At 39.9% G+C, this 27,863-nt stretch overlaps 1 protein-coding gene across 2 annotated transcripts in view; it reads right to left on the reverse strand.

Moving 5' to 3' along the window:
- Positions 1-23,180: 23,180 nt before the first annotated feature.
- BNC2 (basonuclin zinc finger protein 2) overlaps positions 23,181-27,863 on the reverse strand; it is a 444,437-nt gene continuing 439,754 nt past the window's right edge. The window contains exon 5 of one of the 2 annotated variants that reach the window (XM_081940176.1): positions 23,181-27,193. In XM_081940176.1, the coding sequence (XP_081796302.1) occupies positions 26,533-27,193 (661 nt within the window). In that variant the 3' untranslated portion in view covers positions 23,181-26,532. The remainder of the gene's footprint in view (positions 27,194-27,863) is intronic. The other variant, XM_081940177.1, reaches the window with a different exon arrangement.

Consider the following 27,863-nt stretch of genomic DNA (forward strand, 5'->3'; position numbering starts at 1 on the left):
CACGTGGAGCCATTTATTAGGGCACGTGAGGCGTTGCCCTGTCAGCTGACTTCGGCCTTCATTTTTGGCTGTTTTTCGCCCTCTGGAAGCTTCAGGAAAGCCTCCTGAAGGCTCCGGAGGGCAAAAAAAAAAAAGCCCTATAGGCAAACCAGAAGTCTACCTACAACCTTCCCGTTTGCCTGTACGGGTGTTTTTCGCCCTCTGGAGCTTTTAGGGAATCTTCCAGAGGGCCTCCGGGGGGTGGGGGAAGGCGTTTTCACCCTCCTCAGGCTCCTAGAAAGCCTCTGGAGCTGGGGAAGGCGAAAAACGAGACCATCACATACCAAAAGCGGGAAGGGCAGGGGTTACGCTCATAGAATTATGTGTGTGGGTACCCCCCCCACTTTTGACATGCAATGGGAAAAAGGTTACTCATCACTGTGATAGGTTGATAAAAATTAGTTAATTGGCTACCCAAGCTATACAAATAATATTTCTGATTTCCCTTTCTTTTGAAAGTGTGCATATTCTCATGATGATTAGGCAGGAAAATATTTTCAAAGACCAATACAAAATCCATTTGACTCTACAATTATTTTCTGATTATTAGTCTTTCATAGGACAGCCAGTTCAAACAGTTTCTATAGATTGTTTCCCTACATTGTTCAGCATGACAAAAAGATGTCAGAACCAAGATACTGCAGTAAATCAACATTTGGCAAGAGCTTTTTACTTTCTATCATGTTATAAGTTAATAGGAGGTGAAAAACCCCAATTAAAAAAATATGCAGCTATTAAATCTTTGCAAAAAAATCAGAATTATTCTGTAAGTACTTCTTCCAGCTATCAATTTGGTTAAGCATTACTAAATATCTCACAAAATATAGTTTATTACCTGAAAAAAGTGTTACCAGATTTCTTTCTGTTAGTCTCTACTATGGATTAACATTCAGCAATGCTACCTGCTAAGGAGGCTTAGTGGCCAAATGAAGTTAACATGACCAGAGGGAGTCAAGCTATTGTCCAAAACACCTGAAGGCAGAACAAGAAGCAATGAACGGGGAGAGAAGCAACCTAGAGCAAATGAGAAATTTCCTGACAGAACAATTAATCAGTGAAATGACTTGCATCTAGAAGTTATACTGGAAGTTCTTAAGAAGAGATTGGTCAACCATTTGTCTGGAACGGAATAGAATTTCCTGCCTGGGTAGGGGGTTGGACTAGAAGACCTCCAAGGTCCTTTCCAACTCTTCTCTTCTCCTCTCTTCTATTATACCTGATAGGTATGAAGAACATGATCATCCTGTCCTTCATACCTATCAGGGCCTGGAAAGATGTTGTGGGCATTTTCTTTGGTATTTAAGGTATGTACGTTAATGGTTTTCCCAATAGTGCTTTTTTTCAAAAGGCAACGGGACTTTGTTCTTCCTTGAAAACGTTTTGCTTCTCATCCACGAAGCTTGAAGAAACTGTTTGGATGAGAAGCAAAATGTCTAAAGAAAAACAAAGGAAGTCCAGTTGCCTTTTGAAAAAAGCGATATTTGGAACAACCATGTTGCGGATGACTAAGAATTTCCTCAGACAAGTTAATCGTTTGTTAGCAGTGAATCTGTGGTGTGTCAAAGCCTACAGATCTATCCCTTGGACCAAAAGGTTCTAGAATCATTTCAATTCATCTTATCTTTAATCTACCTTCTGGAATAACAAGGTTGAAATCACAGTAAGAAGAACTGGGGAGCATGTTCACTCTGTTTTTCTTAAAATCTGCCCAACACTTGCTGCTTCCTTTTAAAAGCATCTCTACTTCTGAGGTGCCTGATTTATAGAGATGTAGAACTCAATCTGTTTCAAAGGATATCTGCTGAGAAGAGAACCTCTACTAGCAGGCGCTTTCTGTGATATTTAAATAGAAGAAAATCATCCTCTCAAAACCTTCTTCTGATGCAAGTATAAGGTCTCCCAAGGTGGAATCTGACTTTCCTTCTTTAGTTTTATCACATGGGTTGACCAGCAAATCATTTGGAAGCTAGAATTTGCTTAACGACTGCATGATTTGCATAATGACCACAGCAAAAAGTTTGCAAAATAGGACATGACTCACTTAACAACTGCCTCCCTTAGTGATGAAAGTTCCAGTTCTGATTGTGGTTGTAAGTCAACTACTAGCAGTACCCCCTTCTTATTACCAAACATAAAATTTACAATAAGTTTATTGTCACTTTGAATGCACAAAATGAAATTTCGTTGCATGCAGCTTTCAGAGGGTCTCCACCTCTAATATACACTACATAAACATAGCAGAAGAAATAAATCAATCAATCAATACAAAAGTATGCATATACCCACATCAGTGGTGGGATTCAAAAAAATTTACTACCAATTCTGTGGGCGTGGGTTGGTGGGTGTGGCAGGGGAAGGATACTGTAAAATCTCCATTCCCTCTTCACTCCAGGGGAAGGTTACTGCAAAATCCCCATTTCCTCCCGATCGGCTGGGACTCAGGAGGCAGAGAATAGATGGGGGCGGGGCCAGTCAGTGGTGGTATTTACCGGTTTTCTGAACTACTCAAAATTTCTCCTACCGGTTCTCCAGAACTGGTCAGAACCTGCTGAATACCACCTCTGACCCACATATATTATATGACATGGAGAAACAACACAGAAACTCTGCCAAGTGTAATTTTCCAATTGTCTTAGATATGACTGTAGCTTCCTTGATAGAGAGCAAGACCGACAACTGTACACATATGATGAGGTTGATAAACATGCACAATTTTGCTTATTGGAGATTTGGTTCTACACGAAAATACAGGACAACATGTATATGTTAGAACTTCGGAATTTTCTGGCATGGCAGAACATATGATGTTATTTAAACTGCCAATGTAACACTTGTGAATTGATGGAGAGCTCCACATGTGTTTCTTCAGCAAGCCAGATCAGACCAGGTGGCAAAAATTTAAATGATAGCTGTAAAGGCACATCTGCTTTTCCTGACAGGCTATCAGATGTTAGCACTTTCTCTACTGAAGCAGCAGGATTGGCTCACGTTGTGCACCGGTCGCTTGTAAATTCAGTGTGTTGGTTCCAAGTTTTAAGGGGCGATTTAGAATCACAATTAATGTTTAGATCATTGTTGAAAATGAAGCATAATGTATGTTTGTTTGTTGTATGGCAAGTGGAGAAAAATCAGAATGCGTGTTTGCTTGTTTATACCGAGTCATGGAAAGAATTATGTTTACCCAAAGAATTTCCTCAATTTAGTTGAAAATGTACATTTAAGGCCTCCTTTAATGGGTGGAAGGAAAATCATTTTTAGTTGTGAGGTTCACTGAAAGCAAACCACCTTCTGCACACAATAGTTTCAACCATTGACTGTTTTTGTAGTCCTGGCCACAATCCAGTCCTCTGTCTGAATAACGATACATTCATTCATACAACCAGAGTTGGGGTTAGAGAATATTATATATGGAAAACATTGCCCTTTGAGCAGAAAATGTGCAAGTCCATGTTTAATACTTTTTAAATCTGTAGAAAACAATATGCAGTTGAATGTAATAAGGCTAATAACAGCTGAATGTAATAAAGTTAATAACAGAAATGGAGATAGGCTGCCATTTTGAGCATATTTAGAGAAAGAAATTTTCTAAATTATTGACTTGAAGAAGATTTACATTTAAACAAGAACATTTCATTCCAGAATAGGTTCAGTATGCTATGATAATGCATATATACCATTAAATCCTTTATTTGCAGTTATAAACCAATTTCCCAATAGTTTATTCGTATTTGGAGGGAGGATATATTTGGTGTAAAAGTCATTTTATGCTGTATAACCAGCAATGAGATTTCAGAATGATAAGGTGCTGTGTAGCACGGCCATGTTAGGACTTCAAGGCGGTCCAGACAATTTATTATAAGATTACATTAATAGAATATTGCAAGAGTGAAAATATTTCCTCCCCTCTCTCTCCCATCTTTCTTTTTGCTCTCTAGAAATCCAGGGAGGGCCTGTTCTGTTCTTTCCACGCCTGCTCTCCTTCTGGGAGCTGATGCTTTTTTTTAATGTTCTGGTTGCTGAACCTGAGACTCTTCCTCTTGTCTTCCTACACACCATGACAAGACTTAACTGACACTCTTCAGACTTGTTGGAATCAGAAATCCTCAAATCTCCTGATATTGTCACTTTTTGGCATTCCTCCAATCATGCCTTATTCCTCTAACCCGGTGGTTCTCAACCTGTGGGTCGGGACCCCTTTGGGGGTCGAACGACCCTTTCACAAGGGTCGCTTAAGACCATTGGAAAACACATATTTTCGATGGTCTTAGGAATCGAGACACCAATTTTATGGTTGGGGGTCACCACAACATGGGGAACTGTATTAAAGGGCCACGGCATTGGAAAGTTTGAGAACCACTGCTCTAACCAAAGGCAAAAAGAACTGTGCTATACTATACCAGAGTTCACATGAAGTGTTAGTACCACTTTATAATGCCTTGGTAAAACCACACTTAGAATATTGAATCCAGTTTTGGCTGCTGTGATATAAAAAAAAAAGATGTGGAGACTTTAGAAAGAGTGCAGAGAAGCGCCTCAGGGATGATTAGGGGACTGGAGGCTAAAACATATGAGGAACGGTTGCAGGAATTGTTTAATGAAAAGGAGGACTAGGGGAGACATGATAGCAGTCTTCCAATATCAGAGGGCCTGCCACAAAGAAGAGGGAGAGGAGCAACCTATTTTCCAAAGAACCTGAAGACAGAACAAGAAGCAATGTTTAGAAACTAATCAAGGAAGAACCAGCCTAGAATTTAGGAGAGATTTCCTGACAGTTGGAACAATTAATCAGTGGAATGACTTGCTTCAGAAGTTGCGTGTGCTCCAACAATGGAGGCTTTTAAGAAGAGATTGGCCAACTATTTGTCTGAAATGGTATAGGGTGCGGGTGTCAAACTAAGAGTGTCACATTGCCATCATGTGACACATTACAACGTTTTTTCCTTTCACAGAGCTGGGGTTGGCGTGGCCTCTGTGTGACGCATCCGGCCCAGAGGGCGCCAGTTTGACACTCCTGGTATAGAGCTTCCTGCTTGAGCAGTGAGTTAAACCAGAAAACCTCCAAGGTCCCTTCCAACTTCATCATTCTGTTCTGTTCTATTGTTCTGTTCTGTTCTGTTTTGTTCTGTCCTCTCCAACTCTGTTATTCTGTTATCTGTGAACTCCTTCTCAGTAAAAAATGAAGTCTTATCTTTTTTCCCAAGCCATAGAGAATCACACCAAAATCGCTGTGGATTCCTTCCACACACTGTTTATCTGGAATCACTTTCCATCCCTCTGTTTTTTAGAGAAAGCCTAGAAGAAGGTGTTGCCAAATTATGACTTTCCATCATGATATTATTATCCTGACCTAAACAAGCAAAGATGGGTGGGTACTTCAATACTGAGTATATTTTTACAGGCGTTTTTACAGGACTATTGTAGGAAGCACTACTGAGATGTTTGAGAACTACTGTGCCTTTAATTAAAGTTTCCTGTTTACAGGAGATGCTTCCTTTTGAACACAGAGATGAATGAGGTTACAGATGAACAACTGTTCACTTTCCTTTGAGTAATCTTTCTATTTACTCCTTTATTATCAGGTTTTGTTCCCACAAGAAGGGAGAGGTTTTAATTATTGATTTCCTCCCTGTCCTTTTTAACTCCTATTCTGAAGGAAGCACTTGGAAGACTGTGCTCCATGCCACTTCTACAAAGGCCATTTCATTGGATAATACATGAAATGTGTCTTCCAGACCAAACCCTTGCAGTGCTTCAACAAACTCCACCCTCTGTCTGTCTCTCAGGCCGAACACAAAAGGTGGGACAGAAAAATCTAACCTGAGCTTCCTTTACCCATGGTAGGATTTCATTTCGAGCAAGATGCGAACAAAGAAAGGGTGTTGGCTGCTTGCAATAATGAAAATCCATGACTCGGCTGTGCATTCATAATTATTTTATAAATAAATGTCTGCTGGAGAGCCACATCTGTCTCTTCCAACTGAGCGTATGCCTTTCATTAATGTATCATAGGCTGAATGAAGCTGGCCTGAGTGCTTTGCTTGCAGTTTTTCCCCTTCCCTTCATCATTGTCCATGGATAGGATTTTGTGGTTCAGAAAGAGCTGCGAGCCCACGCTTCTCCACAAGACTGATGGCTCGTCAATAACATTAACCAGCATTATGGGCCGCATCAGTGTAGAACAGAATCAATACCGCCAAGTAAAAAGTCTAATAAGTTGACATGGCCATCCTCAGCAGGGCTCACGTTACAAGAAATGAGTTTTTTTAAGGAATCAGCGTCAGGGCTGCCTATTCACCCCACAGCAAGATGCTTTGACTAAGATTGATTGCTTTTGCCAGCAGGACTGGCTAAGCTGGCAAAAATAAAATATTAATTGAAGATAAAAAGAATAAACAACAGCAACAATGAAAAAGGAAACCTACTGGCCATTGAGAAGGTAGGCAGGCCTGTAGGAGCAGTAGCTTGGTGCATGTTAAAAGTAAGAAGTAAGGAATAAATAAATGCCAAAATAACTCAGAGGGGTGTTTGTGTGTATTCTCTCTCTCTCTCTCTCTCTCTCTCTCTCTCTCTCTCTCTCTCTCTCTCTCTCTCTCTCTCCCTCCCTCCCTCCCTCCCTCCCTCCCTCCTCCCCCTCCTTCTCTCTCTCTCTCTCTCTCTCTCTCTCTCCCTCCCTCTCTCCCTCTTACCCTCCCTCCCCCTCCCCGTCTTCCAGGGCTTTCCTTTTGGGGGTAAGAATCAATTTAAAATAGTGCTGTTTAAGAGCAAATCCAACAGACAGTCTAAAGTTGCTGGGCATTCTAACTTATAGTAGAAATCGGAACTAATAATAATAATAATAGCAGCAACAGATAGAGATCGGTCCCCCTAAAGGAAATTAATTATGTATCTTGTGAGCAATCATTATGAAGTTGTGTTCTCCTCTCTCCTTCTCCCTTGCTTGTTCACCTGGGGGCATGAAATTCATCTTCTGACCAGTTAGGGGTGGGCATGTGTGTCCATGTGAATATTTGTGTAGGCAAGCAGGGAGGGAAAGCATCTGTGTCATTCTGGAAGTCTACCGATTATCCACCCTCACTTTTGGAGAGAAGGCATATCCAAGCAAAAACAGACAAATGAATCTATAGACCTTCAGGATTAAGATGGGGCAGTCTTAAATTCTGAGTTCTTCTTACCTCATAATGACCAGAATGAGAAGTGAATGCTTCTCTTTTTTTAAAAAAATGCACATTTTATATTTGTGTTAGATTATATTTGTTGGTTCATTAGGTCTACTGGAAATAAAATAGCTCAATCTTACTGGGCATGGCCAAGGAAGTTCTCAAGTTACAGATCTTCAATAATGTTTAGGATTTGATGGCACTAATTGGTTACAAGTAGAGGACCCATCAGAATTCAGTTTTATTCAGAATTCAGAGGCCCAATTCAAGCAACACACTAAGTCACATTGTTTGAGTTTGGGTTAATGTGTATAGTATATGGATGTCACCAATGCAGTTTCTAAATAATTGCTTATCACTTAATATGCTTGGCAATCCCATCCAATTGTGGGTTATTTATATTATGATTAAATAAACCATGGGTTAGCTCAGCATGTGAACCCAATCTTCGGGTACAGTATTACATTAGAAAGAAACAACATCATTACAAAATGAGTGATACAATCAACATTCTTTTTAATTTTCATATGACTACAGTTCAAAGCAATGCATCTTTTTTTTTTTGCTAAGTTTTATTGACAGGAGCTTGATTTTCCTCGAAACCCTGTCCATTAGCTTTCCATTTCTACCATATCCAAACAAAACATTCTTGGACTGTGAGAAAGACATGTTTTTTTTTTTACTCTCCCCAAATTTCTCAAACACATTTTGTTGTCTTCTTTTTTGGATAAATATGATTTCAGCTTCATACAATTACATCTTAGACTTTTTGACTGAAATGGATCCAAAAGTGGTTGAGGCAGAAAATCAAATTGTTCCTAAACAGCTTGGATGAAGAGAAAGTGGAAGTAACATGGGGTTCCAATTCTTAAAGAAGGAATGTTTAGCAATGAGATACTCTGATCATGAAAACACTGATCTGTCACATCTATGAGTCTGAATTGTGGAGGAAACACTCAATTTCCTTGCAATCATGGTGTTCATTTTTTCGTATCCTAATTCTTGTTCAGGAAGCAGATGTTGCCCAGAAATATAATGTCCTCTAGAGATGCTGGAGAGATGATACTCTTCGAAAGACAGTTGGAGAACACATCCAATATTTGTTTCCTCTTCATCCTTTTTCTCTTTACTTGTACTTCAGTTACTTGTATTCAATGGAATATTTTGTGAGTAATTCATGAAACTAGCATACAATTTTTTCCTTCCTTCCTTCCTTCCTTCCTTCCTTCCTTCCTTCCTTCCTGCCTGCCTGCCTGCCTGCCTGCCTGCCTTCCTGCCTTCCTGCCTTCCTGCCTTCCTGCCTTCTTCATCTATCTCTCTCTTCTTTCTTTCTCTTTCTTTCCTCTTTTCCTCATTCTTCTTCTTTCTCATTTCCTTTCCCTTTCCCTTTCCCTTTCCCTTTCCCTTTCCCTTTCCCTTTCCCTTTCCCTTTCCCTTTCCCTTTCCCTTTCCCTTTCCCTTTCCCTTTCCCTTTCCCTTTCCCTTTCCCTTCCCCTCCCCTTCCCTTCCTCCTCCCTTCTTTTTCTTTCCTTTCCTTTTTTCTTTCCTGTTCTTTCTTCTTCTTTTTCCTTTCTTTATTTCCTTCCCTTCCCTTCTTTCCTCTTCTTTCTCCTTTCCTTTCTTTTCCTTTCCATTTCCTTTTAGGGGGGAAGGAATTAGATGTTATGATGCAACTTTTGAACCTGAACCCTGATTATTCATCTCCAGCAGCATTGTATCCACTGACATCCTCAATGCTAATGAAGGAATCTCATGAGATGCCATAATTTACAACCTTTCAATCACACTTTAGAAACATCACATTAGATTTTGGAAATGTTAAATACCAATAAAATAGACATTTCTTTTTCAACTTCCACCTGGATAAACTTAAAGAAGAATTTTGATGGCAAATATCACTGCATTTTTCCTTACTTCTCTTCTAAATAGCCCGATCACTTTTTCCACTGTACTTTGAACATTTTTGCCCCATGACTCCAAATAGCGATCACTCTGGGCATGTTGCAGAAAAGTCCAAAAAGTTCTCTGCATTGAGATACAGAGTCTACAATCATCCTCCAACTTTACTGAACACTTTTTACCTCTTCATCTCAAAAGTTCATTGCTTCTTTTAATCTTGTACCAAATATAGACAGCCTTTGGGAGCTCAAGGGAACATCGGAAGCCAGGGGAAGCTTTCAGAAGCATACCTAGCACACACACACAGAGAGAGAGAAAGAGACAGAGAGAGAGAGAAAGAGAGGGAGGGAGGGAGGGAGGGGGAGAGAAAGAGAGGGAGAGAGAGGGAGGGAGGGAGAGAGAAAGAGAGAGAGGGAGAGAGAGGGAGAAAAAAAACCAGCATCTATATCTCCACACTCCTACATAAATTCTCCCTATATATAGATAGGCACACAGGCTATACACCCACACAGAGTCTTCGCCACCAAGAAGATTTCATCCTGAATGAGCAAAACTCTTTTGAACAGCTTATCAGAGCTTCTTAGATCTTTAGCTAATGGAGCCATTGTTTTTTTTAAAAAAACAATGCCCAGTTTCACCACCCATGCCAGCAAGTAGCCAGTTGTGCATTTGTAGTGATATCTTTTCCTACTTCCTATCCTTTGGTTCCCCTTCCTAAGGGAAAGGTTCCCCTCGCACATATCTGCTAGTCCTTCCCTACTCTAGGAAGCGGAGCTCATCTCCATTTCTAAGCCAAAGAGCCAGCACTGTCCAAAGACGTCTCTGTGATCATGTAGCTGGCATGACTAAATGCCAAAGGCACACGGAATACTGTTACCTTCCCACCAAAGGTGGTTCCTATTTTTCTATTTGCATTTTTATGTGCTTTCGAACTGCTAGGTTGGCAGAAGCTGGGATAAGTAATGGGAGTTCACTCCATTATGTGGTGCTAGGGATTCAAACTGATGAATTGTCGACCTTCAGCATCTTAGCCACTTAGCCATCACATCCCCTTCCTACTTGTTTATAATTACTCTGTCCAAGTGCCTCTGGCCTTCAGGATTTTGGCTGGAGCCAGGCCACCTGTCTGTTGCTTCCTCTCACCTCATCTTACCCAGCTATACTCCACCAACTAACATCTACATCAGCCTGTCCTCTCAATAAGTTCACCATGTTAGCACAGGTTGAGAAACACTGTTCTAACAAGAGCCAAGAATGCTATGATTTGATGCTTCAAATGTCATGGCTGCAATAAAGATCACGTTGGTCAGAAAATACTAATCTGTCTAATACTACTTTGGCCTGTTGCTTTGTGTCACTTAGCTTTGTATACTCAGGTAGGTTTTTGAATATTGGCAAATTGCCCTCAAGCTTACAAAAGGCATACCGGATGGCAGGCTCACAGAGGTTTATTTGAGAAAGGAAAAGGCAGTTGTGACTCAGTAAGCACAATCTTGGCTCTTCTAATTCTACTAGGGCAAGCTCTTTTCATTCCTAATGGTGTAGATCCGTGATGGCGAACCTATGGCAAGCGTGCCACTGGTTGCACACTGTGCCCTGCCTGTGGCACACGAGTTGTTGCCCCAGTTCAGCTCTGCCATGCATGCACATGCTTTTCCTGCCAGCCAGCTGGTCGTGGTGTCTCTGCCACGCATGTGCAGGGGAAGGGCATGTGTGGGGGGGTCCGCATGCACATGCAGGGGGTAGGGTGCATGCAGGGGGCAGGGCATGTGCACAGGAGCTACATGTATGCATGGGGAGGTGGCATGCATTGCATTGTGGGGGTTCAGGTGCGCACACATGTTTTGGGCATTCAGCCCAAAAAAGGTTAGCCATCACTGGTGTAGTTCAGTGTTTATCAACCTGGGGAATTCTGAAGTCCACACTTCTTGAAGCTGTTGAGATTGAGAATCACAGACATTAAATATAACCCCTCAGCATCGAATTGAAGGTGCTGGGAGTTGTAGTTCAGCATAGCTGGAGTGCCATTAGCCCTTAGTACTGGCTCCTTAAAAATGGATATGACTGGAGGGTCGTGATAGTTTATATTTCTTATTTCCTGAATAAGCAAAAGGCACTCTGGTGTACAAGCCAACTTCAGAAAACTGCTGGTACTACAAGAATACAATTAAAAGTCGCAGTAAAAATTGACAGATCTTGGTGTGGAAAGCAGAAAGTACATTACAGTCCCAATCAAATGATGAATAAAATACCTTAAATCTTTTACAATTATGGATTAAAATACACTGGACTTAATGACTTAGAATTCAAGCCTGAATATCTACTGCTTATTGTAATAGAATACTTAATCATCATACAATAAAAAAGCTGCTATTGATGTATTTCAGCACATAGGCCATGGAAAACAGAGAGATAAACCTTTTTATCTTTTGTGCCACAAATTGGTTCCTTTTCCATGATGGATTTACAAAATTGCCTTGCTTGTAGTGTGATAGGTGAAGAGACCTCAAGCAACGCTTTCCCAATGTAGGACCTTCAGACAACTAGGGCTGGATTCCCCAAAGTCTCCCTTCAGGTCATGTTCTAACTCTGAGCACTTCACCATAGTCAAAGATGTGCCTGATATGGATTGTGCCTTGCTTTTTGTCACATGCAGAAAATTAACCCTGGGGTTGGTAAGTCGCATAAGATGGGTGCTACATGTTCCCATCACCTCAAAACCTACTTAAGGAAATCAACCAATTTTGGGGCAGAGTTCATAGAATAATATCTTGTGGGTTTGTCATGACTTTTCAGTTAAAAAAAAAAAGTTCCAGGAATTTCTTTCCAGGTCCTCCCACTAAATTTCTCTTTAAATGAAAATGGCAAATGCGCAACAATGGGTCCTTCTCTGGCAGTGGTTTCAAAATATAATTTTGAAAAAAAAGTAGCTTTTCTTGCAATTCTTGGAGACAAGATGGCTGCGCGCATGGATGCTGCGGCTGTGCACTCCTTTTTTCAGTGTATAGTGTGGATTGGATTTTTTCCCCTTGATTGAACCCTGTGGGGCAAGGGGCATCTATAGTCGGCAAGCCTTTATTTAGCCTTTGGAAAAGCTGGCCATAACGTCACCCTTCAACATCTCTAGAAGGAGAACACACAGAAGAGCTTAATGAAGTTAAGTTAGTTCCAACTGCCATTCAAGATGGCTGCCCACATGGATGAACCCCGTGGGGCAAGGGGCATCTATGGTCTGCAAGGCTTGTTATAAACTGCATTGAAATGTGAAAAGATGATTACAGACAATTTGATACATTCTCATAAAATACCAGAGGAGCAGTTAGGCCTCTGGGGGAGCCATGGATTACTATCCCTGCAGGCAGCGGAGGAGGAAGAGAAAACAGAGGGACGGGAAGAGAAAGAGAGGATGTAATGCAGGCGTTCTTTTTAAGCTGAGAGAAATTGAAGATATATGTGGAACATCATCCTTGAAGAAATAATAAGGTCCCTCCCCCCCAACATGCTTTCAAAAAACATGAAGACATGGTTTTGCCAGCAGGCGACAGACCCCAGGATACTAAGGAGCCCACCAAGTGGTTAGTCTGATTGTTGTCATCAGGCTATCATTATGCTTTGTCAACCATGAAAGACAGGGAAGGGCTTTTGACTATACAGGTAGTCCTCACTTAGTGACTTCTTGTTCAGCAACCAATCATACAACAGTGCTCAGCAAGAAGACTTATGGCTGGTCCTTGAAGTTGTAGCTGTTGCAGTGTCCCCACAGTCACAGGATCATGGCAACCGGCACACAGTACCAGCACTTGACGACCGGCACACAGTTACAATGGTCACAGCTTCCCACAGTCACATCTTCACCACTTGTGATCTTCACTGCAAGCTTCCAATAAGTCAAGTCAATGAGGCAACCAGCCACCACCTGATATTGTGCTTAATGACTGCACATGATTCCTTAACAACCACAACCTGAACTGTCATTGTACACTGAAGATCGCATTTAATTTCGTTGCATAAGGTGCAATGGCAATAAACTAAACTAAACTAAACTAAACTAAACTCTTTGGTTGGTGTCAGCATAACTATAAACCATCTTCTCTCATCCTAATGCTACTGTTACACGGGTTTCAGAGAGAACAAAATCAAACTCCTTATGTAATTTTGCATTGATTGTGGATTTACCCCTTCTTTTTGTATATATGTCCTAAAGTCATTTGATCTGAGTTGAACATCGAATAAATGCTTTAATAAATGAATAAATAAATACATTGGGGGTCATGTTGGGAAAATTCAGATCCCAAGAAAGAGACTGTACAATGTAGACTTTCCTCCTCAAAAAGTACCAAATAATCCTTTTTAATAACCCCTGCTTAATTGAGATACTTATTTCCGGGGTGTTTTAATTATTGCCGTCAAATAGCTTGATTTTGGGTGGGACTGTGTATTTATTTAATTCAGGATTTTGTTTTGTAGTGGCACAGAACACTTTGGGACTCATTGACCATGTGAAATAGGTGAATTATCTAACTACCGGTATTCATTTTCTTGGTGGTGGGGTGGGGTGGCAAGGCTTCACTTTTTGAACAGGGATGCGAAGGTCAGTCCAGAATGTGGCCTCTGTGTTTCTCTGTGTGTGTGACAGAGGGGGGGGGAGAGGAAAGGGGAGGAGAGGAGAGGGGGGGAAGGGAGGCGAAGAGAGATATTGTGTCTGTGTATGTGTGTAAAAGAGAGAGAGAGATGGAGGGAGGGAGAAAGGGAGGGAGAGCGAGAGCTTGTTTTAGCATCATACAGAGCAGCCTCTGGAACTGTGGAGTAAATTTAAAATGATTCAATATGACCAAGCCACCTATTGATCTTCCAATGAACAGGCTGCTCCTGTAACCTACATCATTTCCTTTAAACACCAGTGAATTCAGGGGAATAAAAATTGCTGGTGGCCAGCCCAGACCCTCTCAGGTGTGGCTTGGTCATCTTGCCTTCTGCTCTTTAGCTAACCGGCTCCATGTTCCCTAGCATGGCATAAGTTCAATACTAGGGAACCATCTCCAAGTTCTCTAGCATTTGCCGATCCCGGGGAAATGCCTGCTCACTATCATTTCTTTTTCCTTTTTCGAGAGAGCTGATAGCTAAAGGTCGCGGGAGAGCCAGGCTATTTTTTAAAAGATCCTCTGAAACAAAACAAAAAAAATCAATGGCGGGACCTAGAATACCATAAGTTATGTTACAGGGCTATGCACCCGTTGTATTCCCATCGGAGACCTATCAATGTGAACTAGCACTGTGGAGAAATCTCTCTGGCTAATCAATACCTTTGTTCATTATGCTGTCGCTGATGAATATGGATAAAGATTGGGCAAGCGTGAGTCAGGTGACTAGGAATAACTCGCCTGGTGAACAATCCATAAGTGTCTCTCTGTGTGTATGTGTGTGTTATTAGTGATCAAACCATCCAATCTGCCCACCCTTTTCTTGAGCATTCTCATATTATTGTTGGCAGATGGACCTTACTCTCATAACAGCTTTATTCAATTAGTAATATTTCATTGAAGCCCCTGACATGAATGAGCAGACAGCAAGGGCTCAGGGCATTTGCATTTATTGGCGAACCAGTTTGGACTCACTTCCAATCTCTCAACACAATCTGGTGGCACCAGCCTATTTTTTAAGGAGTCCCTTCTAATCTCGGTGTGCTCTGAATAAAAGTCTTGGCAGGTTGCACCCCTTTAAGGGCATGATCACCAAATGGTGATGTGCTACACTAGGTAAAAGAATCAAGTGCATGTCTTGTGGAATTGTACTAACACATTTATGGTATTGAATGTCTTAGGATGTAGGTCTTATGTGTCTGAACAGAGATGGTCTTACCCCATAGTACTTTGGTTTTTTTAAAAAAAAATCTATCTGCTATTCAAGCCAACTTCTTTAAAAAAAATAATGCCATCCATCAAGGGCAATCAATATGAGGAAGAACATGTCTATATGTACAGTTGATCTGAACATCCACCTTCCATCGTAATTTGAGTCTAATTGAACTGGCGTGCTACGGCTTTCAGGGCAGCTTCAATGTACAGCGTTGGTGGTAAGACTCCTTAGAACTATTTGAATGGGGTGGGAAATAACTCCCTCCAGGGTTGACGGACATCTGAAATTGAAGTAGACGTCTCATTGTTTCAGTAAATATCCCCTTACTTCAGGCAAACTTTCAGTCCCAAAGTATTTCGAAATTTTGGAAAGTTATCAAGCAATACTGAAAAAAAATCCTGGAAATGGCATCTTCAATAAAGAACAGAACATGTAATTTTTTTAAAGTGCTAGATATAGGAGAAGGAGTGGCAGAGAGGAGGTGGAGTCATAAGAGGAATCAGCAGAGTCACAACCTAAGCACAAACGAACTAAGTCCAAGTCTTCTTGAATCCCATTAACCTTATCTAGTGCCAGAATAATGCTAACCATTAGTTGATTAGAGTTTTGTGCCTACTGCCAACAGTATCTGTGAGGTTCCCATTGTCACTAGAATCAGAAAAGAACAAGATAGTCTGTGAAGTGCCTTGTTTGGTACCACTGTTGACCAACAATCAAGTCCAAGAGGCAGCATTGGAACCTCAACACACTCTTCAGAGCAACTTGAATTTGTTTTCAGAGCTTATATCTTATTTTCCTTCTTCCATTTTGTGCCAGCAGGAACAGTGGTTTCCTGCCACCCCGAAACAATTTGCTTCTCTATAAGCAGGCTCCTTCACCAGTGGCCTTTCTCAGCTGCCTTTTTATTGAGAAGTCATCTTGTTAAAGTTTGCCTGCACTAGAGCAGCCGAGAGCTCCGTTGGCTTTTTCCAAGACAAATTGAAGATCAGCAGATGAGGCCTCCCTTCCCTCATGACAGATGTCAAAGCACACGTCAGAGCGCTCCAGGGACCTTCCAAGGGAAGGCCCACCTTCTAATACTCAATTTCCCCTTCATAGAGATAAACCAGCAATTACGCATCCTTTGATAGTTGATGGCCAAGTCATGAACTTGAAAGGAGACGATTAGTTTGTATCCCTTCAGGGCCACCGCAATAAGGAGCCGAGAGAAACAGGGCTGAGGAAGACAGGGTGTTGTCTGCAGTTAATGTGACACTTTTGTCAGTTGCGGTCATTCGTGTTAGTGGAAGTAATAAAATGACAGGCAAGTTATTAGAAAGATAGGAGATGAAATTGAGCTGAAACTCCTGGCCACTTATCTCATCTTTGTTCTGTTGGGTAATGGGCTGCTATTTGTCACTAACTACACTTGCTGGCTTGATCATATCTAGAACCTGCAGTATTTGTTCCTTGTGGAAAGGACATTAGAATTTGCCACAAAATATACAAAGAAAGAAATTGTGGGGGAGGGAAAAGAGTTGTACAAGTATGTCAGTTAAAATTAACAAAGTTCCTTCCCAATGGATGTGCATATGGATGAAGACAGTATACTTTTCAAAGCTGCTTTGCTTGAGAACCATTCTGATCAAGACATTTGTATCTCCCGTTGTTTCTTGTCCTACCCTCAGGTGCTTTGGAGAATAGTTTGACTCCCTCTTCTTTGTGGCAGCCCCCGAGATATCATGATAGATGTACATGAACTTAATGGCTTATTAGCTTTAGTTTTTTTCACTCCGGAAAGGAAAGCATTTGTAACAATATTGCATGCTCGGTTGATTGCCATTGCCATTGTTATGAGGCACAATTGCAGAAGGCCTCTGATCAGCAGGGGGGCGGGGCGCAGGGGGGGGGGAATGTAGAAGTAACCTGATCAACTTAAGCAGAACTTCTTTTAAAAATGTATTCATAGCACTGCTAATCAAATGGTTCTTTTTCAGCCTCATATGTTATATGCTTACTAGAAGTAAGCCCAGGGCCGGATTTTCCTATAGGCTAACTAGGCTTCAGCCTAGGGCCTCAAGATCAAGAGGGGCCTTTTATTTTTATTTATTATCCGTGCCACATTTTTTATAAAGGTTAGTACCAATTACAACATGTTTCATTTAATATATTGATATATATCACAGTAATGATGTATTGAAATAATGATGTATTTCATGTAATTTACAAACTTAAAAATGGGAGGTGAAAGGGCCCCATAAGTGGAATAGCCTTTCATCTAAATCCGGCCCTGAGTAAACCCTCTTAAATTCAGTGAAATTTATTTTTAAATTGCACAGTATTGCAGCTTCATTTTCCTTCCATTAAATTGTATTTCTTACATTATATTCCCCGCTATTTAACTGTATTTTTAAATATGTGTGCTTGATGTTTAGTACCACTTATGCAAGTAACATGGACTGTTGTGTCTAGGCAAACTCCAACGATTTCTAGGTTTGCTCGGCCCTTATGACAGAAAAGGGCTTTTTAAAAGAGAATAAATGGTAATTTTTTGTGTGCTCCACATTTTTATATGAGTAAATATAAATATACATGGTTTCAGTAAATAGACTCCACGTGTAAACCACCACTTAGTACCGATCTTGGCTTACTACAATGGAGATTGATAAGTATAACTTCTGAATAGATTTAACTTCTGTTAAAAAGATGTAAAGATAGAGGTTAAAAGTTCATGGTCAGTGAAATTATATTAATTATGTTGGAAGCTGAAAAGTTGTTATGTCAATAATATGTAAAATGGTTCAGCCATAAGTATTTGCAATCACCTACCCTTAATCATGAAGTTACCATTGCATTGTGCAATTACTCTTGTTGTACGCCTTGCCTCTCATTTATCTCCATACTTACCATAGCAACTACTGTTTCCCAAGGGGCACAACAGGAACTGATGTTTTGTCCAAATTTCTTATCAAAAACAAAAATGAAAAAGATCTCTCTAACATGAATGCTAAAAACAAAGCTGGAAATACTATGTTCTGAAGTTGGTGAAGGACTATCAACTCTAGGATGGGCTTTTAACCTGGGCAAATCTATTGTGTCCAACAAGCAAAAATGTTAGTAATATTTGTAGGGCTGTGATGCAGAAGAGCCATGGTGGAGAAGAGCTGCGGTGGCTCAGTGGTTAGAATACAGTATTTGCAGGCTAATTCTGCTCATTGCCAGCAGTTTGATTCTGACTGGCTCAAGGTTGACTCAGCCTTCCATCCATCCGAGGTCAGTAAAATGAGAACCCAGATTGTTTTGGGGGGCAATATGCTGAAAACTGCTTAGAGAGGGAAGTCTAAGTAGTATTGCTATAGCAATAGTACTACCTTTCTCTCCACATGGAGAAACTACTGAGGGAATGCTTTAACTGTACATAGAACACAAGACAAGGAACATTCAGTTGGTGGTTAAGGATGTAGGAGCAACCTGGTCAAAGATTTGGATTATGAAATTTTACTTGAAAGCCCATAACTTGTTTTCACATTGATTCAGTGCCTTGCTTTATGCAAGGAGCATAAGTCGAGCATAAAGTGGTATTGGTGTGTTGACATCACATTATTGTCTTTTGCTCTTCCCTTTCTACCTCTGCTTACAATTGGATGACCATATTCTTCTGCAAGCAGTGTATTGTGAATCAGATTGAGAAAGAGACATTACTGCTGGGTCAGAATATTATTGGGTGGCATAATAAATTCAAAGTTCAAATAATTATATTATCTATATTTTCTGGACATTTTAAGAAGACAGATCACTACCTTTCCAGAATTTGACTATTTCTGCCCTGTATAATATTTGGAGAAAAGGGGCATTTGAAAATCAGAAAATTGCGGTCCACAATCAGGCAGATGCCAGAATTAATTGATCAACAAGGAATGGCACATATGTTGCTATAATTTAGTTTAAAAGGGGAAAAAAAAATACAATCACATGCAGCTCCCCATTGTTGGTCTCATTTCCATAGAGATTTATTTCCTGCCAAGGATTCTTACCAGTATTGTAACTCAGAAACCATGAGATAGCAGACACCAAGAGATGTGCTCCTATCCCTTTGATTCCAACTTAATGACCTCTTTGATAAGGACAGCTTCCTCGGAGAGTCATTCCCTACCTCCAGGTAATTGATTTGGAATGCCTAATCACAGAACTGCAATTAAATGGAGCATTAGGTTTACTTTTTCCAAGTAAAATTCTGATTAAAACAAGCAAAGCAAATATTCACTGTCTGGATTCATGCATTCTGCTAAACCATTAAATGGAAGGTAGATTTGGTAATATCCACAGTTTGTTTTAGGCTGCAGCCAATAGATTAAGACTGTTATTGTAGGTTTAATGATTTATAAGGTAGGTTAGCATAAGGCATAAAAGGGGCCACATGATTTGTTTGTGGTTTCCTGGTTTGGTTCTATGCTGAAGCTATTCAATTCACACAATTGTAAAGCAAATGTAGCTAAAAATACAATCACACAAAGGAAGAACTAGGAATGGATTGTTTAACAAACAATGGTTAAAATGAATCAACCCAGAGATTAAGATGCTATGAAACTCAGCTACTAAAAGGCCACTAAACATGCTTAACCCTAGCCTTCATGTCTGAACAGCCAATAGACTATGCACTTAGGGACCTTTATGAAAGCAGTATCATAATCATGTATTAGAGGGACATGATATTTATGATCATGTATTGGATGGATACATATGCCCTATGATGAAATGATCACACAAATGTCACAGCTCCTTTATTTCATAAGAGCAAAGCTTTAACTATGACTTTCTGATTCAAGTGTTGTCATTCTGACAGCTTACTCATAGCTTACTATGGAAGCCACAGTTGGTGTCTAACCATTCTAATATGGTTAGAAGTGTAGGTTATTCTTACACAGGAAAGAAGATGACCATCAGCAAGCTGAATGGACTCAGTTACTGCAATGGAATGTGTAGATGGCCTTGGGGGGATGAGGAAAAGAGATGCTGCCTAGGGAATGATCACACAAGAGAGGGAAGAGCCCCCAGTGCTTAATGGTCAGAGAACAAAAACCTAGAAAGGATCCACCCTAATCAATTAGTTAAAAGTGGGGGTAGGAACTTTGAACATTTAGACTTGCAAGATTTTGCTAATATAGCCTTACAATAAAGTAGATTTATTTAGCTCATCTACTGGTGTTTTCCTGTCCAGTTTACAGAGGACAGCTAATAGTTATATTTGTCAATCCATGCAGCTTGCAAGGCCTGAATAACCAGGTAAGGGAAAGATTGTCATGGAGAAAATCTAGGTGGTTACTAGCAGTCAACCTGAGCTGATCAACCAACATTCTATGCATGTTTCCCTGGGATTAAGTACATATAATTGTTGCTATTAGACTGGCTGAATTATATCTTACATTTATTAGTATACAGAAAAGAATACTTAAAAAAAAGACCTCAAGGTTAATGGTGGATATACAGGCTGTGATGGCAAATCTATGTCCCTCAGCTGTGTTTGCTGGAAATACCCAAAAGCAAATGAAAAGGGTAAACATAAAAATAAAATAAAATAATAAAGTAAAATAAAAGCTAGTCTGATACAGTGGTTAAGACAGCAGGCTAGAAACTAGGAGAATATGAGTTCTAATCTTGCCTTAGGCATAAAAATCAGAGGTGGTATTCAGCAGGTTCTGACCAGTTCTGGAGAACCACTAGCGGTAGTTTGGAGAACTGGTAAGTACCATCTTTGACTGGCCCCGCCCCCATCTATTCTCTGCCTCCTGAGTCCCAGCTGATTGGGAGGGAATGGGGATTTTACAGTATCCTTCCCCTGCCATGCCCACCAAGCCAGCCCACAGAACCGGTAGTAAAAAAATTTGAATCCCATCACTGATGAAAACTGTCTGGATCATTTGGGGCCAGTCACTCTCACAGAGTTGTTTCTGTGCAGAAAATAGGAGGAAGGAGTATTAGGTATGGTCACCACTTTGAGTTACTTATAAAGTAATAAAGGCAGTATGAAAATATAGAAAAGCAACAAACATTATTTTGAAAGGAAATGATAGCCCTGATTAGAAGACATTATTAAATGGAAACAAAAGATTTATGAAGAAACAATGACAATCAGAAATGTACTCAGTGATCAGTGATCCACTACAGCGGATCTACAGTACAGTGATTTACTACAAAACTACTCCCAAGTCTTTAGTTAAAAGAAAAGCATAGATTAGTGGATCCTAAATAGCATTCTAAATATAACAAGACTTTGAGCACTTTTCCAAAATTTCAGATGCGCTCTAGGGAATAATTCAGGCTAGCCACTGAAAATGCTTAGATATTGTTCATGCAAAATGGAAAAACTACTTTAAAATTGTACACCAATCATTAGAGAGCAGGAACTTATTTCTAATTTTGGTTCATGTATACTTCTGTGTGGAATTTCTGTTATTTTTTTTAACCAACCTGTTTCAGTGTATAACCAGAAAGAATGGAATCTTGTGTGATATTTCTCATGTTATTGGCAGCTGGAGCTTTGATAAAAGCCTTCATAAGCAATGAAGTGCTCAAAAACTTAAAAAGATCTTTCAAGGTGGATTTCATTCCCCCAACCATCTTCTAAACTGAATTGGGGAACACAGATTAAACTTCCAGGTATTGTCCTTAGTGCCAATTTGTTGCAACGATTGTTTTTCTTTTTTTTCCTTTCAAAATCAGTCTTAGATATACATTCTTATAATTGCTATTTAACATTTGTCAATTCACATCATTTTTCTCATTTTTCCTGTGCATTAAATTAGTCCGGGTTACAGATTAGAGCATATGTTAGCATCACTCATTTGAAGTTGAGAAGATATACCTTATCACATTAACTTTACTTGCGCGCTTATGAAATTAGCAGAATTGGGTGGAGATCTACCTAGGTAGCTGTGCATTGTTTCTGTGCATCAATTGTTTTATTGCTTTAAACTGTTTTCAATATCTTGATTGCAATATATGTATTTGAATGATAAGCTGCCAACTGTAAGATGACTGAGATGGGCAGCTTTATAAATTGAATGAATAAATACATAAACAGTATAAGTCTTTTTGTGTTTAAATAATTGTTTTTATAAACTGCTCTAGCTCTATTGTTCCATTTTATTATTAAAATACTCATTTTACGTAGTCATAGCCTTAATAGTTGCAATCACCCCATCCTCTAAATACCTTCCTCAACAAATGTGTTTTGGGTATCTTTGTGTAACATAGAATTTAAAACAGTGCTGGTCCTAATAGAAACGTACCTATTTCCTATTTCTCTTTTCCTTTTCAATGAGTCTCATGGCTTTGATTCCCAAATGTTGTTGTCCTGAGCAATGTATCTGCAAGGACTGCCCACAATGTGAGATATGGCAGGTCCTGCCCATTTTTTAGGTGTGTGCAATGCAAGTAACACATAATAAAAAGGGACAGATATTATGATCATGTCCACCATTTGATATTGTTGACAACTGTGCATTTCAGCCTCTCTATTTTCTGGATTAAGTACCATTCGCTGTTTCACTAAAATATTACCACTTTCCATTATGCTCAGGTAGAACGAGCAAATCGTGTTGTTTTGTTCCTGGGGTCTTATTTTTTTCTTTTGACTCATGAATCAGAGGTTTGGGGGTAACAATAAAATCTTTTCAATTACTTTAGGACAATTCCTTATTTTGAGGGGGAAAATGAGTCATAACCAGCCTTAAAAGAACTGGGACAGAACTTGAAACAGGCATTTTTCTGCAGCCCAGTACTGAATTTGCAATTCACCCACCTCTAAACATCAATACCTTGCAAAAGAAAGAGAACGAGCAAGAGAAAATGTTTCACAGAATTTCTGTTTTCCCATGCCTACAAAGGCCTTTGGATATGCACCTCCACAAGCTAGTATGTGAATTGAAGATCACAAAGGTATGACAAATAAGTTTAAACTATATTTTGGTTGATACAAGCAGTCTAGAATTCCCATAGCGCCTTGTCTTCCACTTCAAAATCTTGGGAGACAAGAATGCTAACGTCTAAACCATGTGGTGGTTCTTTTCCAATTCAAAAATGTTCTACCATCCTGTTTCATTTTCTGTAAAAAAACAGATGTCTGTTCGGCTATTTGCTGAATAGGGCCTAGCTGATGATGTTTAAGTTTCCAATCTGTTTTACTAAAGCCATTTGACCTTTATCAGAAACAAATGTAAAATGAGAATGCCGATCAGTGATTTATTCGGGAAAGAATTATTTGTATAACTCAAGCATGTTTTTCATTAAAAATGATATTTATTTATACCATACATACTTCAAAAACAGTGTTTTTTTCTTTTTGTTCCTTAGATACCATTTAGCCATTTGTTTAGGTCTGTTTTGCCTTGTCAATATTTATTCTTGCTTTGTTCTTACTATTTTGATAAGTGTTTGAAAACAGGACAGTGCAGGACAATCATGTAGCACTCCCGAATGTCATTTAGGTTTGAGAAAAATTACACCTTTGCTTTCTCTGTTCCCTTTCACAAGTATACGACACATTATGCAGCATAAAACAAAACAAACCTCTCTCCGTTCAAATTTTTTTTTTAAAAAAAGTAAGACTTTGGAAAAAAAGACAAAGCACAAATGAAAAAAAAATCAAGTCAGCAAAAATTGTGGCGGTTTTGATGTAAACATTTTTTTTTTGATATAAACATACTTTGACGAACTGGTCAGTATTTTTCAAGAGTCTCTATGAATTCTGGAGGTCATGTCAAGACTTACGCTCACTAACTGAAATCAGAGAAATGTGATTTGAAATAAGGCATTTTAATTAAGGAAGCTTTCATCCCCCATTTTCTTTTCTTTTTTAAACACGCATGGAAAATACTGCAACTATTGTTTTTCCTTTGTTGTTAAGGGTAAAAATATAGGTATACAAAGGTACCAAGCTATTTATGATCAAGTTAGGATTTACATTAGCTGTGACTAATTTTTTCCCATGGCTTTAATGGAGTTTGGTCACCACAAACTACTGTATAGTTGGATTGGGGCCAATGAAGAGGAGGAATCGTTTCCTCTAATAAAATTAACAGACTGAGTTATTATACAATCAACAGTGGTTGGAAAGTATGCAATTGGTTCAACTTGAAGGCTGAAAACAAATAACCATTTCTGGTTTTGCAGTCACAGGAGAAACTTCTAAGAAAGAAAAAACATTTTCTGTGCATTAGTAATATACTGCATGGGGGAAATACTCCTTAGGTATCCTTCCAAGAAAGAATTTATTATATGACACATACCATCATGATCTTTGCTGCCGAGCTTGAGCAAATATCATTCCCTCTGTAGGTTGGGGTTAGAGAGGCTGCTAGTGTGGCTTGCCATGCTCAGATAACATGTGTAAACGCCAGAAACAGGAACAACCGAAATGGGTTGGTGTGCAGATTCCTTTCTGGCTTCTTCTTGGATGCCCCTTCCTAACTCCACTGTGATTCTCTCTTTCTGACAAATCGCTTTTGGAAAGTACAAACAACCCAAACATTGAAATTTCCTCTGGATTCCCCCCCACAGCTGTCAGCTTGTCTCTACCAAAGGCTGGTCGCCCAACCAAAACGAACAGCGCATGTCTCCCAAGCTTTAAGTGCTTGTGCCGTCAATGGCTTTTGATTGCTTCTATAAAAACATGCCTTAATCAGTCTATTGCACCTTCCAGTGCGGGCCAGTCAACTCTGCAGAGGCTGGTGGTTCTCTTTGGAAGACAACCACAGCCCAAGTCTTCAGTCAGGAATGCAGGAACATCTTCATTTCAGGAATTTGGAAGCTGTCAAAGTCATGGAGGCGCAAAGGGAATACCACAGAGATGTATGCCTTCCAGGAGCTCACCAACCCCACCCGAGCCTTTTTCTATTGATCTCTTCGGGGGACAGAAGGGGGAAAGGAGAGAAGATTTATAACGCCATTGTCTTCAGAGCTTCAACACACCCTGTAAGTGTGCCGGACGGGTGTGGGTAAACACTCAACAGCATTACATCATACAACTGCATTTCCTGAACGTTGGCAGGGCAATTAGTTTTGGGTGGGGGGAAAGATCAAGAGTGGCTTTGAGAGACCAACAATACAATCTTTTGCAGGCCTCCAAGAGAGGAAGCCCCCCCCACGCTTATTTCCAGGTAAACAGTTGCTGGCTTGCACCACTTTTCTAAAAGTTCATCATCCCTTAGTTGAAGAAATGCCTTCTCCGTTGTCTCTTAATAAGTAGATTTCTGCTCGTTTTTTCCTCCTCTTTTTCATTTTTTAAAAAACAGAACTGTGGCCTTGTTTTGCGAATGTGCATAATTTTTAGGACCTGAGAAATACATTTAGGTATGGTGTTCTGTTGCTCCCCAGTTCCTAGGATTGTTTTTTTTTTTATTTTAAATCTCACTGCCACAACCAGCCGATTCATATATTTTGGTTACTGAAAACTTGTGCAAAGTTGGCAGTTTCGTGTTTAACGCGTAACACGATTTTGTTCAGCATTTGCCTGCCATACTGACCAGACACCACATGGAACAAAGGGTAGGTTTTTTTTCTTTTCTTAATAAGACACTGATAGTATGGCAATACTTTTAAGGGAAAAAAGGGTATGGATATTATTACACATCCCCACATCGTGTAAGAAAAAAGTGCATGACTGGATTTATGTAATCGTAACAAGACCAAAATAAAAACAAAACAAGGAAAACCTGTATCCAATCAGGTGCTCTAAAGCATGCCAGCACCTCCCCTTATGCGTTTCTAGCAGGTAGTTAAAAATGGAACTTGTGTGTTTTCTTCTTTTCTTTAAAAAAATGTGCACTGAAGCTAATATAAATGAATTGAGCTAGCCAGTAAACTATTCCCAACCAACCCCCCACACATCTCACAGCTGGATGTAAATGTAAATGTAAAACAAAAACAAACAAAACCCAAACAAACAAACAAAGAAAAGGTTAAACCACCATCAATCAATACAATTGTTTTACATCATGGGCCTTAGGAGGCTCAATATATACAAGAGTTAACAGCCATGCGTAGTTGACTAACCTCTCAAAGGTTTAAAATACACAAAAACAATTGAAGTTGTCCTTTTTCTCTCTCTTTCTCTCTCTCTCTCTCATTTTAATATCTTTGCAGTGCTTTGTTTTTAGGGGGTTTTCTTTTCTTTTCCTTTCCTCTTCTAAGATTGCAGGCCACAGTCATTGATGGAAGAAACAAGTCTCTTTGGAGATGACCACAAATTTTATAACAAAAGTGAGTTTTAAAAGGTAAGTTCGTTCGTCATTTTTTTCTTTTTAAGCAATGGAAATGTTACCCCAGGTTAAAGATACTATCCCAACCCACATAATATTTTTTTTCTGTTTAAAAAAAAACATAACAAAACCAAGGAACAAAAATTAGGGGGGAAAAGGAGGGGAGGCGGGGGGTGGGGGAAGGAAAGCACCCGGTCTTTTTCTGTTTCGTTTAAAAAAGAAAAAAAAGATATATATTTATATATTTATATTTATATATATTTATAGAAGAGTCTGTAAATGGCAATTTGAAGAAGTATAAGGTCTTACTTTTTGAGTTGGCACTGACCGTGTCCATCTCGGGATTAATCTAGTGAGGTGAAGGGAATGTTTTTATGCAGATTCGGGTTCTGACTGTGCCGATTTCGGCTGCGGACCGAGGAAAACATCATGTTGCATCCAGGGATTTTACACCTGTGCATTTCACGTAAGTGTACCGTCTTGTAATGCACCCTGAGAGTCCCCTTGTTGCTGTACATTTTGTGACAAATGTTGCACATGATACCCCCGTTATTCATGGAAATGCTGTTAAACATGAGAGATCCCGGGACTTCAGCACTCAAGCTGACTCCTAAGGCTGCTGCCTCAGTTTTGTGTGATGATTCCTCGCTGTCGCTGACCCCATCCATGTCATCCAAAAGGATGCCCTCGTCGCTTCCTGCATCTGATTCTCTGGAAGAATGGATGCTACTGCTGGACTGGATGCTGGAGGTGGTGCTCAGATCTAATACCATGTATTCTTCTGACATGCCTCGTCCGTATCCATTCAAGTGGGAGTCCTCGGTACCTGCTGGGGAGGAGGTGTCTTCCCGTAGATCAAAACCCAAATGGGGTGGAGCACCATAGATCTTCATCAAGAATTCATCACGGAGGTCCTTGCTAAGGGAGGGCTGAGAGGAATCCAGTCCCATGTCATCCAGTTCTTTGGTCAATAGTTTACGGTGCAGATTTATATTAGCACTGTGTCTGGGAAAAGAGAGAGCAAAGAGATAGGGAGGGAAAAGAAACATGCAATATGGATTATAGTGCAAACTTTAGCAACAGAATAAAAACCATAACAGACAATGTTCATGCAATAACACAACTGTTGCTCTGGTTCGGACACCATTCCTGTAAATGCAAGGCAAGATGCTGCAAATCCATATAAATTCAATTTCTCCCCCCCCCCCCTCTTTTTGGTATGGTTATCGTACTATGTATCAGGCTAATTGGCAGTGTGATTGATTACTACTTTTCTTTTCAAGAACATGGTGTTATATGAACTAATGGGGAGGATATTCGATGGAATTTCTTTATCAAATCACAGCTCCACTGGTTCCTATTGATACATGTAACCATAGGAACCAACTCAGAACAAAAGGGTAATTAGAAAAGAATTTTAAACTGATTTATCCTCATACCAAGAAGAGGGGGAGTGGAACATAGTACTTATGAACAGGATTCGTTAAAACTGAGTGAAACATTTTTTTAAAATTGTAGGGAAAGAAAAGAGGCTATTTTACAAGGTAGCAATCTATGTGTGGCTTTCTAAGTTACTAAAAAGTTGCTGAGTCATGAGGGGGGAACTTGTTCCTACGTTGACTATATAGCTCATTCCAAATGATCAAAGTCCAGTGGTGGGTCCCTACTGGTTTGG

Source organism: Natrix helvetica (genome assembly GCF_964273705.1).
Source record: "Natrix helvetica genome assembly, chromosome: 2".
In the NCBI taxonomy this organism is placed as follows: Eukaryota; Metazoa; Chordata; class Lepidosauria; order Squamata; family Natricidae; genus Natrix; species Natrix helvetica.